This window comes from Micromys minutus, assembly GCF_963924665.1.
Source record: "Micromys minutus genome assembly, chromosome: 4".
In the NCBI taxonomy this organism is placed as follows: Eukaryota; Metazoa; Chordata; class Mammalia; order Rodentia; family Muridae; genus Micromys; species Micromys minutus.
Genome location: NC_137973.1, coordinates 83071413 through 83085913, shown reverse-complemented (window position 1 = coordinate 83085913; position 14501 = coordinate 83071413). Strand labels below are relative to the sequence as shown.

At 41.5% G+C, this 14501-nt stretch overlaps 1 protein-coding gene across 3 annotated transcripts in view; it reads right to left on the bottom strand.

The window, feature by feature from the left end:
* The window catches only part of USP33 (ubiquitin specific peptidase 33), a 41636-nt gene that overhangs the window by 26533 nt on the left and 602 nt on the right, over positions 1–14501 (bottom strand). For all 3 annotated transcript variants that reach the window (XM_080916514.1, XM_080916516.1, XM_080916515.1), the window contains exons 2-6: positions 5522–5657; positions 5300–5353; positions 4683–4745; positions 2966–3118; positions 1420–1522 (exon numbers count right to left, since the gene is read on the bottom strand). In XM_080916514.1, the coding sequence (XP_080772640.1) occupies positions 1420–1522; positions 2966–3118; positions 4683–4745; positions 5300–5353; positions 5522–5602 (454 nt within the window). In that variant the 5' untranslated portion in view covers positions 5603–5657. The remainder of the gene's footprint in view (positions 1–1419; positions 1523–2965; positions 3119–4682; positions 4746–5299; positions 5354–5521; positions 5658–14501) is intronic.

Sequence of the window (14501 nt, the reverse complement as noted above, 5' to 3'; positions counted from 1 at the left end):
TACTGTGCACAGAGCCCTGAATTAAATGCCTGCTGGGCAAACACACACATTCATGCACACACAGAAATGTTAAAACCACAGAAACATGGGAGCAACAGGGCAGCAGCCTGAACAACTCAGAGGCCATACTGTTGGAAATCTCTCACTCTCCAAATTTTTAAGCTTTAGATAAATTCAAGGATGTTAATTTAACCTAAAAAGTCTGTACTTAAAAATACATGGGGGGAGGGGGAGGCACAATGACCAGCTGTCCTGGAACTCACTCTGTAGACCAGCTGACCTTGAGCTCACAGAGATCTGCCTGCCTCTGCCTCCCAAGTACTGGATTAAAAGTGAGACACTACCAGCTTAAGAATATATTTTAAATAATCTGATTTAAGATTACAACTCTCATTCCTCCCAGAACCCAAGTAGGAAGTCAGCATGACACCTGTGATGGCTTGGAACACATTTACCTCGTCTGTCCATAAGCATTCTATTTCTCTCAGTTTACTCCATCATTAAGAGAGAAAACAAAGACTGACATCAATTCCCAACACAGCAAAAACAGAAGCAATGCTAAATATTTCAAAACTAGAATTATAAGCCAGTGTGGCAGTGCATGCTTTTAATCCCAGTGCTAAGGAAGCAGAGGCAAGTAGATCTCCAAGTTTACGGTCAGTTTGGTCTACACAGCAAGTTCCAGGACAGCTGTAAGTACATAATAATGAAATTCTGTTTCAAAGGAAGCAACATCAAAATAACCTAAAAAATAAATTTAAAAAATCCTAGCTAAGGATATGGCTCAGTAGAAGGGTGTTTGGAACACAGGCTACACACAAGTCCCGTGTTCCAAGAACTAGCAGAACATTCAATGTTTACATTAAATACTGTGAGCCTTAAAAACATGGGAAATTCTGACACACTGTCTCCCAGTGTAGGAGTTGAAAGTTTTGAGTGAACGGGGTAAGAGGACCTCTGGAGCCACCTGATTCTTTGCCAAATAATGATGTTCCTTGAAAATTCTTGTCTTCCTTTTTTTCCTTTTCATTTCTTTTTTTTTTTTTTCTTTTTGTAGATAAGGGTAAAATAAGAGCAGCCTATAAGCTAACCTTTGACCTCAGCCTCCTGAGTGCTGGGTCACAGGCACACAGTCTGCTAAGGTACTGACTTCACATCACCCTATCAACCCTTCAGTGGCAGGTGAGAACTCAAAAATAGGTTGACAGCTAAAGACTCCCAAAAGACAAGGTGGAGTCCAGCTATAAGAAACTGACACGAGACAAACTGAGTTTGCACCACCTTCAAACACTGGTCCACAAGGTCAAACGTCAGTTCTGTTCTTAATTATCTCTAATCTCTACTAATAAAGCTTTGTGTTGTGAGCTTCCTAGTGCATGGGCAGGGCCACCCAGAGGAGTGCTGACACAAGAGCCTTACCTCTCGCCTTCAGCTCATCTTCCTCGTCCACTTCTGTATCCAGGTCTTCAAACACAGCAAATGGAGGGGTTTTCAATGCTGGATTGCTGGGTATTTTAAAATCCTTAATAATAAAAAGACATAACAAACTTGAATAAATCCTTATCCTATCAAAACATACTTTAACTTACATCTACATCACACACCTATTAAAGATATTGTCGTAACAACAGAAACTGGACAGCATGGTGGCACACATTTGTAATCCCAGCACTCAGGAGGCATGGGCAAAAAGGTCAGTTCAAGGTCAGTCCCGGCTAGTAAAAAGTTAGCAGGCAGCCTGAGCTACATTAAACTGCTCAGAAAACAACCGTAACAGCAGGGCTAGAGCTGGAGAGCATGAGGAGACCCTGATGCTACATCAGGTAGTCCTAATGCTGCCACCCGGCTCATGTGGGCCTGATGCCTCTCCTGGATTCCTAAGGTATCTGCCCTCACACATACATACCCACTTCACAAAATTTTAAAAATTAAAAAATAAAATGTAACAACAGTAGAGATAGAAATAATGACAATTATTATAAAATCTGCATTTGTGTTTTGTAGAAAACGTGCTTTATTTTTGGCTATGTGGATCTATGTGAGAGTATACGTGTGCACAGCTGCAGAAAGCCAATGTAGCAGGTCCCAGAGCTGGAGCCATAGGTAGTGTTGACTCGCCCAGTATAGGTGATGGGAGCCAAACTCAGGTCCTCTGAAAGAGCAGTATGTATCCTTAACTGAGTCACCTTTCCAGTCCCCAAAAAACTTTCCAAAAAAAGTCCACCCCAAAAAGTGACATTTCTGCACTTAAGCACAAGAACTAACTTTATCTAAATTAGTTATATGCCTTGTCTTTTACAGTCTCTAACTTCTACAGCAACACATAAGCTCATCCACAGACTCCCACTGCTTCTCTGTGTGAGTTACTGTTTTATACATGCACACATAACCAAAGGTTTCTGTAAATGACAATCAGCCTTCTTTGCAAACTTGTTTAAGACTCCTGATCCACAGGGCTAGGTTAACACTGATGCTACATTTTAGGATGTCTAGTGGTTCTCGAGGTTAACAGGGTGTTGAGAAGAGAGAATGGGAAAGGGGCTGTATTCACACCAGCCATGGAAGTCCTACCTTCTTCCTAAACTTAAATTATAGAGTTTTACAAAAAGCCTACAGAAACTTACTATGCTGAACGCTAATTTTTACAATGTCTTTTTTCTAAAGGAAATTGAACAGAAGCATACTACACGGGTAGACAATGTTTCACCCAGAAGATAAGGGTTATTAACAAAATCTCTGTACCCAGTATGACATGTCCCTTCCAACCTTTCCTTAAAGAGCTTTTACAAGTGGCACAGGTGTTTCCCATACTCGTCCCCCACTCGTCCTGTGCTCTGCCAGGAGTGCTGCACCTGGGCACAGACAACCTCTCTAAAGTACAGGTACAATAAGGTACTAGTAAATTCCAATCACATGACACACTCTGAAATTATTTCCTGAACATGTAGAATCTAAGTGGTATTACCTGGACACTGTTTTCTTGTGTTTGTTGAGGCTGTCTTACATGAGGTAATGAAGGAAGGGTTCCTAATTTTCTATCCAAAAATACTTCTTTGCTGCAAGCATAACACCATACTCGAAGAGTGGTGAGGTTCACAGTAAGATAATGCTTTGTTTCCTACAGAGTTTCACAGGAGGAAAAGGGGGCAGCCATTAGATAGTCTTGAAAACATTTCTGCAGAGGACGTCCTAATGAACTGCATGCAGCCTTTCACAAACAATAATTTACTCAGAAGATCTACTGTGGAACACACACATTAAAAATCCTTTAGAGGAACTATAAAACCTTGTATAGTACCAAAACCTAACCTAGTCTACAAGTTATCCCAGCCTGTCCCCTCATTCACCAGAAAAGAACTACAGCAGTATAAGGCTCCTCCACCCTGCAGTTAGCAAACAAGAATACAAAGCAACAGTCTGGAAACAAGGACAGTGGCGTTCCTATCACCGTAGCAGGTCAAAGGATCATATGTTCAAGATCAACCTCTATCTACCGCATAGAAAATCCAAGCCCAGCTTGCACCAGACAACTTTTTTCAGGGTATTTAACTCTAGGAAAACAGAACTTTAAGAGAACATACATTATTTAAATTAAAGCAAAATATAACTCAAACAACAGTAAAAACTAAGCTCTCAGATAAACTGACAGCCTTCTGCACGAGGGCTGAGTCCTACAATATACAGAAGCTATGGCTGACTAGTTTCTCAATCTTCTAAAGGATGACCATAGAAAACAGCATTTCAGACGAACAGGGAAGTAACTGTACAGTGCTTCCTCAGGGCTTCACTCTCATGAGGAAACTTGGCTGTGACTAGTTGCTACAGATTATCAGTGGGTACCTCAAAATACCATTTGAGAAGCATACCGTTTAGAATGGAAGGTCTACATAATACTTTTCAAGATTCACATCAGGATTACATGGGAAGTGCCACACAAGTTGTACAATGTAGACCAGCACTCTAGTCAGAGTGACATGAACAGCCAGGAATAGGATTAAGAGTTGGAATACAAGTAAGTCAGCCAGGCAGCAACTGGGCCAGCAAGGTGGCTCAGCAGGAAAAGGCACTTGGTACATGCTTGACAACCTGAGTTCAAACCTACAACCACAATGATAGCACAGAACCAACTCCCCAAAATTGTCCTCTGGCCTCCATGGGCATGCTGTGGTGCACACATGCCTCTCACACACAAATAAATTTAAAATTTAAAAAATTGTAATTAAATTTTAAAAATAAACAAAAATCTAAGCATCTATACTAACTTCAACCTCCACAATCTGATACTACACCTATAACCTCTACATACATGTATGTAGACTTCCTTTATCAATACCCAATTATAATCATGCATTAATGCAGATAGATTTTTCTTAGCAGTTCTCTCCCTACCTTTCACTGAGAATAAGCAAAGTTTTATCATATATATTCTATAAAAAACACAAATTCTAGCTTTGTGTGGTGCCACACATCTGTAAGGTAACTCGTGAGAAACACAGGGAGGACCCCAGATTCTAGGCTAGGCTACACAGCTAGACCAGATCACAAGCTCCAGTCACAACTCGAGTTACTGTTATTCGATTCTCTTTTCCTTCAAGACTGTATCTCAGTGATACAGTGCCTGCTTGGCGTATGCATGGCCCCAACACCTCCCATTGCCATGCATCCGGTAATTCCATACATACCTGCGAGTGTATGGTGCTGTGATCCACTTGTGACTCCCCGCAGCCAACATAGGAACACCTGTTCTATAATAAGTATGTAAGATTAAAGAACTTTATCAGAGGCACATTGTTTACAAACAACACTGATATTTACACTTAAGTTTTTTGATTTTATGTTTTAATTCAATGATTGGATTACTTTGCATAGTTAACATAATTAAGCATCAAGACCAGATTACTTATTTCAAAACTGAACGTTATCTCACCTCCAGTAGAAGTGAGCACTGACATGCCTGAGTAAGTTTACTAAAAGCTCTAAAAGCATGCTTCAATAGAAATCCATCCAAAGTTTGAACTTTCTATTTTTTATTAGTTACACTGTAAAATTATACTCCTATAATTTTATACATCAAAAATTATTATTAATATGTATAAATTTGCAACTGCAAGCTTTCAGGAAAACACAGACACACACACGTATGTCTACATATACCCACACATACTACACACACACATACACACATACATATGCATACACACACATGCATACCCACATAAATGCATACAAACACACATATACACACATACATACACATACATACACATACTACACACAACACACACACACACATACATACCTCCAGGCATGCCCACAGGTTTGGTCCTCTGACTTTACAGTCCTGACAAGCGCCCTAGGAAAGTAAACACAAGAGACATTTGCTGTGTCAGTGCAGTCAGACATACACAATTCACCATAACAACATATATTTTTAAACATGACACAGTATTCTACTAATTTACTTAAATGTGTATTTAAAAGTGATTATGGCAATTTAAGAGATGACTTCTATATAACTTACATGAGATTTTTGTATCAAATCCTCTTTTGTTATTTCACCAACTGAATCCAAATGTGGACAATGATTTCGAAAAGTTGTCATTTTCTTAAAGGTTTTTTCTTTCCTCTTTCTCAAGGCTTTTCAAATCAAGCAAAACCTACAAAGAAAGGTAACCAACCCAAAACTTAATTACAAAATCTTAACAAGCTAAAAATGGCTAAAGCAAAAGATAAAGAAATATACATGTTCTCTGTGGAAAAAAAAAAATGTTCAGATGCTCTGCAGCTGGTATAATAAATAAGTCTGCATTGGCTGCTTGACTGGTTGGTAAGTTGATCTGAGACAGTTTCACTATGTAGTCTTGGCTGCCCTGCAATTGTAGACCACACTGGCCTGAACTCTTAAAAGACCCTCTGATCTCTGCTTCGCAAGTGCTGAAAATAAAGATACTCCACTGTACCAGACTTGTTTTGTTTGCCTGTTTGAGACAGTGTCTCACCAGGTGGCTGTCCTGGAACTTGATATGTAGATCAGATTGGCTCAAATTTATACAATCCACCTACCTGCCTTTGCCTTCTAAGTGCTGGGATTAAAGAATGTCCCACCACACCTGGCTTAATAGTTCTTTGAGAATTTCATACATCTTTGACCATATTTTCCTCCCTTCCTTAACTCTTCCCAAATCCACCTCTCCTTTCCTACCCACCAAAATTTGTGTCTTTTATTTTAATACCAATCAAATGCACTTTGTGCTGCCTATATATTCTTGGATGTAAAACCTTCCACTGGAACATGGTTAACTTAACCAGGGACTACACACTCAAAAAAATAAACAAACTTGACTCGGCCTCCACCAGCAACTATCAACTGCAATAGCTCCTTAGCTGGGAGTGGACTTCGTGCTCACCTCCCCCTTCGTGCTGGGATCTGTTCTGGCTTAACCTTATGTTCTGCATGACGTCATCACCAGTGCTCTGTGGTCTCCAGGGGTTTTCTTTTGGTCATCCACCAGTGCCTCATCCACATGATCCCAGAGCCTTGGGAGGAGGGATATGATACACCCGACAGGGGCTGAGTACTCTGCAGTCTCTTATTCTCTAGCCCTTAAACTGCATTCGTAGACTAAAAATAAGCTTCTCTGATGAGGATTAAGAAATGTAAATCAGCCTGGCAGCACTCAGAAGCAGAACTCTGTGATCCCAGGGCCCACCTGGACTACAGAGCGTTACAGGACAGCAAGGAATACACAAAACCAAAACCAACTGATCAAAAAAAACAACAAAAAAAGAAGTATATCAATCTATGGGTGTAACACTAAGTTATTACAAGTCAGTTTAATACTCTGTCTATTAGCAGATGGTAGGTTCTCCCTCTGGGGCCCATGACCTATCTAGCAAAAGGTTACTTGTCCCAATAATGGTACCAGATATGAGTTCATCTTGTGAGAAGAGCCTTATATCGAATCAGAAAGTAGTTATGCCCAGAGTGCTCACACTACTACGTCACCAGTAGGTATGTTTGCCAAGACAGCTGTTATGGCAGCATGCACAGTTGACAGTTGTGTAAGAGTGATGATTGTGTTTCTCCTTCACCAGCATACATAGAAACTTCCAGAACTATGAAAGAAACCAGTTATTTCATTTAACGTGATCTCTAGTTCCACCCATTTTTTCTACAAATGACATAATTAATCCTTTTTTACAGGTGAACGAACATTCTCTTTCTGCACTCATTTGTAGATCGTCATCAGGCTGGTCCCATACTGACATCTGTGACTAGGACTTGAGTAATCACGGACAGCAAGTCCTTACGTGACTTAAATTCCCTTAGGTGCAGACCCAGGAGAGCAGCAGCTGCACATTCTATCTGATAGAGTTGAAGAACTTCATACTGATTGCCGCAGAGGCTACGCCAGTTTCTATCCCCACTGTCAGTGTCCCCTCTCCATGTTCTTCCCAGCAATGGTTCCTTGCTTTGCTGATGACAGGCCTTCTGACTGTTAGCAGTCTCAGGCAGTTTTAACTGTCATTGCCATGGTAGCTCAGCATGCTCATGTTGAACATCTTCAAATATTTACAGGCCATCTGCAGTCCTTTCCAGAACTGCACCTCATTTGCCTACAGTTTATTGAATAATTGGGGAATGTTTATTCTGGGCTCTTTATAAGCTCTAGGGCTAATGTTCGGATGCACAGCTGACAACAGACTTTCCCTCACTCTGTGGTCCTATCTCTTCACTCCTCAAGATACACTTCAACATGTACTTGCTGTCATTTCCCTCTATTCTAACTTAGGGCTACTTTATTTTTAATGTGTATTATGTAAATGTGTACCGGTGTGTACCGGTGCTGATGGAGACCAGATGGGTGTGAGTTCACAGAGCTGGAGTTATACTAGACTGAACCACTGGGAACAGAACCTACATCTTCTGAAGATCAGAAAAGGTGCTGAAACACCGAATCATCTCTCCAGTGCGTTAGAATTCTAAAAGACAGTCTTGATGAACTCTCAGGATACTAAGAGCTTACCATATTTCTTGCTTCATTTGTTGATATAATCAATTTCAAATCTGTTAAGTAATGATCCTTATGTTGGGACAACATATTCTACTTGGCCAAACAATGCTGCCAACCTGTTGCTTCATATCTATACCTGCTGGACAAGACTGCACTTACAAATCCTGAACTGCATGTGCTGGAAGCACTTCTCTGAGATCAGCACGTTAGGTTCATGAAGCAGCACCTCGGTGAAGCAGAGCTTCCCTCACGACAAAGCATTCTTAAAACCATCTGCTGTGCTACTCTTTCCTTTCCTTTCCTTTCTTTAATGCTGCTTTTCTCAGACACGTTCTTTTTATCATTGATAACTTGGTTTTGGTTTTAGAGACAGGATCTGGCTGTGCTGCTTTTGCTGGACTGAAACTCACTATGTAGATAAAGCTAGCCCTGTGTTCAGATGTCCAAAGTCCTCTTCCTACCGGAGCTGGGTTTAAAGGGATACATCACCATGCACAGCCCCAAAAACAAAATCTTGATCATCTTTTCAGTCTTTTCAAGATAACTTAATTCAAATTTTGAGTTTGTGGGTCAGTTTTCCTCATTGTTGCATGCTCCTATAGTGATAACTACACAGAGACTGAGGCGGAATGACTACCGAGCCCAGGATGTCAAAGCCAGCTTGGACAACAGAGCCAGACTCAGCCACAATACAAACTTAAAATATAGGGCTAGAGAGATGGCTTACTTGTTAAGGGCACTGGCAGTCTTGCAGAGGACATATGTGGCAACCCAAAACTATCCCTAACTCCAGTTTCAGGGGATCTAACACCTTCTTCTGGACTCCTCAGGCACCAGGCACTTTATACAAATGTCCTACAGAACAAATCCTTCATACCTGTACAAAGACCTACAGACCACAGAAGTAATCCTAAAACCTCCAAATCATCCTTAATTTTGAATCAAACCTAACTAGTGAAGTGTAATCCTGCAGCCACCTTGACTAAAGCAGCCTAATTCCTAGCTGTGTTGCAAATGGCTTTTCTTACTCCTTCATCCCGTCTCTTTGCAGCAGAGACCATTACAGAAAATGACAGCCAATCAAACGCATTTATGAATCCCAGTTCCAATGGACATATCTACAAAACAACTCCAGCACAAAAGAGAACTCAGGGAGCACTGCAAAAGAGGATGGGAAGACTGTTAGAGCCAGAGGATCAAAGTTCACTGTTGAGATTGTTTCTCCTAGAAACCCGGAAGCTGTCCCCATATCTCCCCAGCACAGCTGCCTAAACATGAGCTGAATATGGACAACAACTATGGCCATCCAAAAGTGGACTAGGGGAAGCCCACATTGCAAAAATAACTCTGGACAACTAAAATAAGATGAGAGCTGGAGAAATAATCTTCCCCAGGGAAAAGTTGACAAACTGGCTATTCAATATCAATTGGTGAGCTTGGAAAGCATTTACAGAAGTAACACTATATGGATTTGACAGGTTTTATTTAGGAATAGGCAAGTATGTGTGTATCATGCATGTATGCATGTATAAACAATTAATGAAAAACCTGCCTATGAAATCAGGTATGGTGGCATTTGCCTTTAATCCCTGAAGAGGCAGGAGCTGGTGAATCTCTGAGTTTGAGGCCAGCCTGGTCTACAGAGAGAGTTCTAGGCAGCCAAGAGTACACAGAGAAACCCTGTCTTGAAAGAAAAAGAGAGGAAGAAGGAGGAGGAGGAGGGAGGAAGGAAAGGAGGGAGAGAAGGAAGGAAGGAAGGAAGAGAGAAGGGGGAGGGAAAGGAAAGGAAATGGGAGAGAGAAAAGGGAGGAAGGGAGGGAGGGAGGGAGGGAGGGAGAGAGAAAAGGGAGGGAGGGAGGGAGGGAGGGAGATCAGACCTATCTGGCCATAAATTTAAGAGATCAAGAAAGGCTATATGGGAAAGTTAATGATACAATTTATGATAATCTTAAAAATATAAAGAACTTTTAAAAGATCTGCCCAGTAAGTGGCAAGGCAGTCAATTTTAGTTTATCTAGTTGAACTCATTGTAATGAATATGGACGAGACCATGAGAGGGTTAACAAATTTGATAGCCGTCTAATACAAGCCTCAAGTAATCTGAGCCTTAAGTCTTATATCAAACAAGATCAAGGATAAGGACAGCCACTGGACCAACACAGTAGCCCATGCCTGTAATTCCACTAGAGAGGCAGAGGCAAGGAAACTGCCCCATTTAGAGAACAGTCTGGTTTACATAGTTCCAGGCCAACCAGAGCTACACAGACAGAAACACAAAGGACAGCTATTAAATCTAGAGAGTGCAGCTCAGTGATCCTGTGTCTTCCCAGCATACATGAGATCCTAGGTTCCTTCCCCGATATTACCCCAATAAGCAACTTATTGAGACAGGTATAAACAGAAAAGCAAATGCAACCACCATATCCAGTGTCAGCCACTAAGAAAATGGCTGAGCCTTTCTGTTTGTTCGCTGAAGATAACATCGGCAATCATGAAGGAATAAACACTGCCAAGAGTGTTGGCACACACCTGCAATTCTGCCCGGGAGGTGGATGTCAAAGACTGTTAGTGTAAGGCCACCACTCTGGGCCACACATGGAGACCTTGTCTCAAAATGAATGAAAGAGCAAATAAAGCCTGTAAGTCATCTGAATAATGCTTCACAAACTATTAAAAGTTTCCTCTGTGGGATTCATGATCAACTGAAACCGTCAGATGGTCTTGTTGATTCCATACGGGTCCTACAGCTTCACCGGCTCACTATTTCAAGGTTGTTAAAGGCCTGAAAGCAGATTGACTGTTAACGCAGGCCAGACACCAGCCATCACCTCCCTATGCTGACACAAACTGCCATTCTTTTTCCCGGAAGCCCCTGACAGAGGCTTTCCAAGCTCTCATTGCCCGTAGACCCTGTCCTTACCTTGTACTGCCAAGCTGTGTCTCTACCACCACACAGGATACTGAGTGAGAACACAGGCTCACAATACCCTTTGAACCTCCAGGACCTGACTGTTAGCTGCAGCAGAGCTTCCAGGGACCTTGGCATGTGCTTCTCTCACAAAGGAATGTTTCTGAAGCAGTCCCAGTCAGCAAGGACAGGGTAAGTAGGAAACACCATGTCCCAGCTGCACTCGGGACATTTCTCTACAGTCTACCGCTCATCCCTGCGGGCTACTCACTTCCTCGGTTTCTGGAACAGCATCCACACCCATATGGTAACCACAAAGTCTGAGTTCAAGAGACACTCCGAAGAAGCCTCAGAAATGATGCTGGTTCCAATATGTACAAACTGAAATCGCTCAGAACGCCCCCAATATGAATGTACAGTCAACTCACATTCATTCAAAGAGGTTCAAGCTGTCAAGATTCAGTTTAACCTAAAGCTATCCAAGTTAGTCTTCCAGTCTCTGTCACCTCCCTAGGAAACTGCTCAGTACAGAAGGGCGGGGCGGGGGAGCAATATGAAATGCCTCCCTCAACTAAACTTCCAAAAGACCTTTCCTATTATTTATTTATTATGAATCGAGGTTGGAGACTTTTAGGACAGGATTTTAATGCACTCTAGGTACAAGCATTTAAAAAGGAAGAAGCAAGCCAGGGAGTAGTGGCAGATACTTTTACCTCAGAGGTAGAAATCTGGTCTACATAGTGAGCCCTAGAAAGCCAGGGCTACACAGTGAGATTCTTGTCTCAAAAAAAAAAAAAAAAAGAGTATATTAGAGTATATAATCTTAGAATGGGTTTCTCAAGAGAATTAGTCCTAAGGGATTTAATACACATAAGATTTTCACCGTACGTACTTCTGTCAAAAAAAATAAACAAAGAAAAAGACTATCTGCCAGAACTGGTGATCCAAGTCAAAAATCCCACCTATTCGGGAGTGAGGAGAGGAAGCTCACAAGCGCCAGGCTAGCCCAGTCTACAGAGTAAGTTTCTGCCTTGCCTTTATGAGACCCCATCAAAGTAACCAAAAAGAAAAAAAGAAAAAGTAAAAAGTTCAAGGCTACTGAACCAGTACAAGATGAGCCGAGGCCTCTGCCTCTGGAGGGAAAGGAACCTCAGTGAGACTCATTTCAGAATAAAAGCACACAAGCTGCTATGGGAATTACGGGTCCTCGCCTCACACGGACAGGTGCTGGGCTTAAGCCGCAGCAAAGACCTTACTCAATGTAGGATTTTAGGAAATGTGATCCATCTTTTCCCCAACCCACTCAGTAGTTCTAGGGAACAGAGTCCAGAGCCTGTGCTTACTAACTGCTCTCCCACGGAGCTACAGCCCCAGGTCCTCTCGTGGTATTAGGAGAACCCTGCCTCCAATAGACAAAGATTACTAACCTAGCTAATCCTCTGAGTAACACAAATGCAGTATTTCTTTTGATACACTGGCTGTTTTTAAATGAGTTCTCATTACATATACAGACACCATAATGCACAAGACTCATGTGCCCTATGTGTAATTTACTTTTATTATTTTGTGTATATGTGTGTCCATACAAATCAGGTGTTCAAGCTACTTATTTGAGCTAGGAATTTTACTCAGGACTTCAGCAAGTCCTCTTAACCACTGCCATCTCTCCAGCCTCATGAACCTTCCTACAGAAAGATAAACCAGAGCTGAGTTTCTTCCAGAGGTCCTGAGTTCAAATCCCAGCAACCACATGGTGGCTCACAACCATCTGTAATGGGATCTGATGCCCTCTTCTGGTGTGCCAGAAGACAGCTACAGTGTACTCATATACATAATCTTCAAAAAAAATCATTAATAAAAAAAAAGATAAAGCAACTGTACTCACTTCAAATCCTTTGGAGCTTTCTACTATCAAAATGCTCCTGAAATCCCAATGTAGACTTTTAACTACACTAATGGAATAGATCTGCAGCTAGATGTGGTAATACAGGCCTCCAATCAGAGCCACTCGGGAGGCTGGGATAGGAAAAAGATTGAGGTTCAGGCCAATATGGGCAATACTATCCCCTTATCTCTTTATTCTTTTTAAATAATTCACATTTCCTCTCTTAAGCATCATTCAGCATTTTACATCATTTTCTTGCAGCATGCGGTCTTTCGCCAGCAGGTAGGTTGGTAAGCACCATAGTCCCAGCACAGATGAGGGATCAGAAGGATTCAAGGTCATCCTGAGCTACAAGAAATTTCATGGCCAGCCTGTCTCAAAAAAGACCTCAAGAGTGTATTTATTTATTTATTTATTTATTTATTTATTTATCGAGACAGGGTTTCTCTGTATAGCTCTGGCAGTCCTGGATCTCCCTCTGTGGAAACAGGCTGGTCTTGAACTCAGAGATCCACCTGCCTCTTTGTCCCCAGCGATAGAATTATACTGTGTCACCATGGCCAGTTCAGTCTTTTCTTGTTGTTGGTTTTGTTGCTGTTGTTATTGTTTTATTTTTCAAGACAGGGTTTCTCTGTGTATCCTGGGCTGTCCTGAACTCTCTCCATAGACAGGCTGGCCTGAAACTTTCAGAGATCCACTACCTCTGCCTCCCAAGTGCTGGGATTAAAGGTGTGCTACACCACCACCTGGCTCAATCTTAATCTATCTGAATTCTAATTTTTAGCACAGGCTGGTTTGGCAATATTATTTCAAAAGGAAAAGCTGATCCTTACACAATCTTGAAACTCTTTCTGACTTGGGGAAAGGCTATTTGGCATTCTTCAGAGGATAGAAAGAGAATCAAATAAAATGTTGTAAGTGAAAGGCTCGTGAAAACAGAAAATCACCTATTTACTGCAATGATGTGAAAAGATTTGCTTATTCATATGTTACATGAGCTAAAAAAGAAGTAACTGAAAACTGGCAATGAATTAGATCAAAAACCAACATGCAATCATAAAAACAATATCCTTCTGTGTGTTCCTGAAGTTTTCCCCATCTTGTCAAAGTAAATGAAATAACAAAACTAGCAGCAAAGTGTAAATTACTAAAAAGAGTCAACATTATCTCTCAATAAAATTTTCATTTTCCCTACTTACATTAACAGGACGAATTCAGTGCCAACATCCAGGAGATCTTAACATCAAACAGCTGCAATCATCAGATTTGTTCTGACCTTTCCATAAGATATAACTATGCCCTCAACCACAGAAGGCACTAGGAGAAATGGTCTCCTCTCCCTTCCTCCGCCTTTCAAATACTATCTAATGCCAAAGGCATCTCTAGGCTTGAGCTGTCTACCCTGACACTCATTATTTTTGGTAACAGGTTTTTCGTAAAGTAAAAATTATCAGCCCAAACAAAAAATGTCTGGCATTACATTTGGAATTCCAGCAACTTGGAAGGTGGAAGCAGGAGGACCAGGACTTTAAGGCCAGGCACTGGCCTGTCTCGGGGGATAAAAAAGAACATTCTAGAATTCTACATTAAGCACTAAGTCCAGAGACCTTTGGTAAAATGCCTCCTCGGTTTAGACTCTGCTGCTCCAGCCAGGATGTCAGCCCCTGGCTCCATTTTGCAGGCCTAATACCGA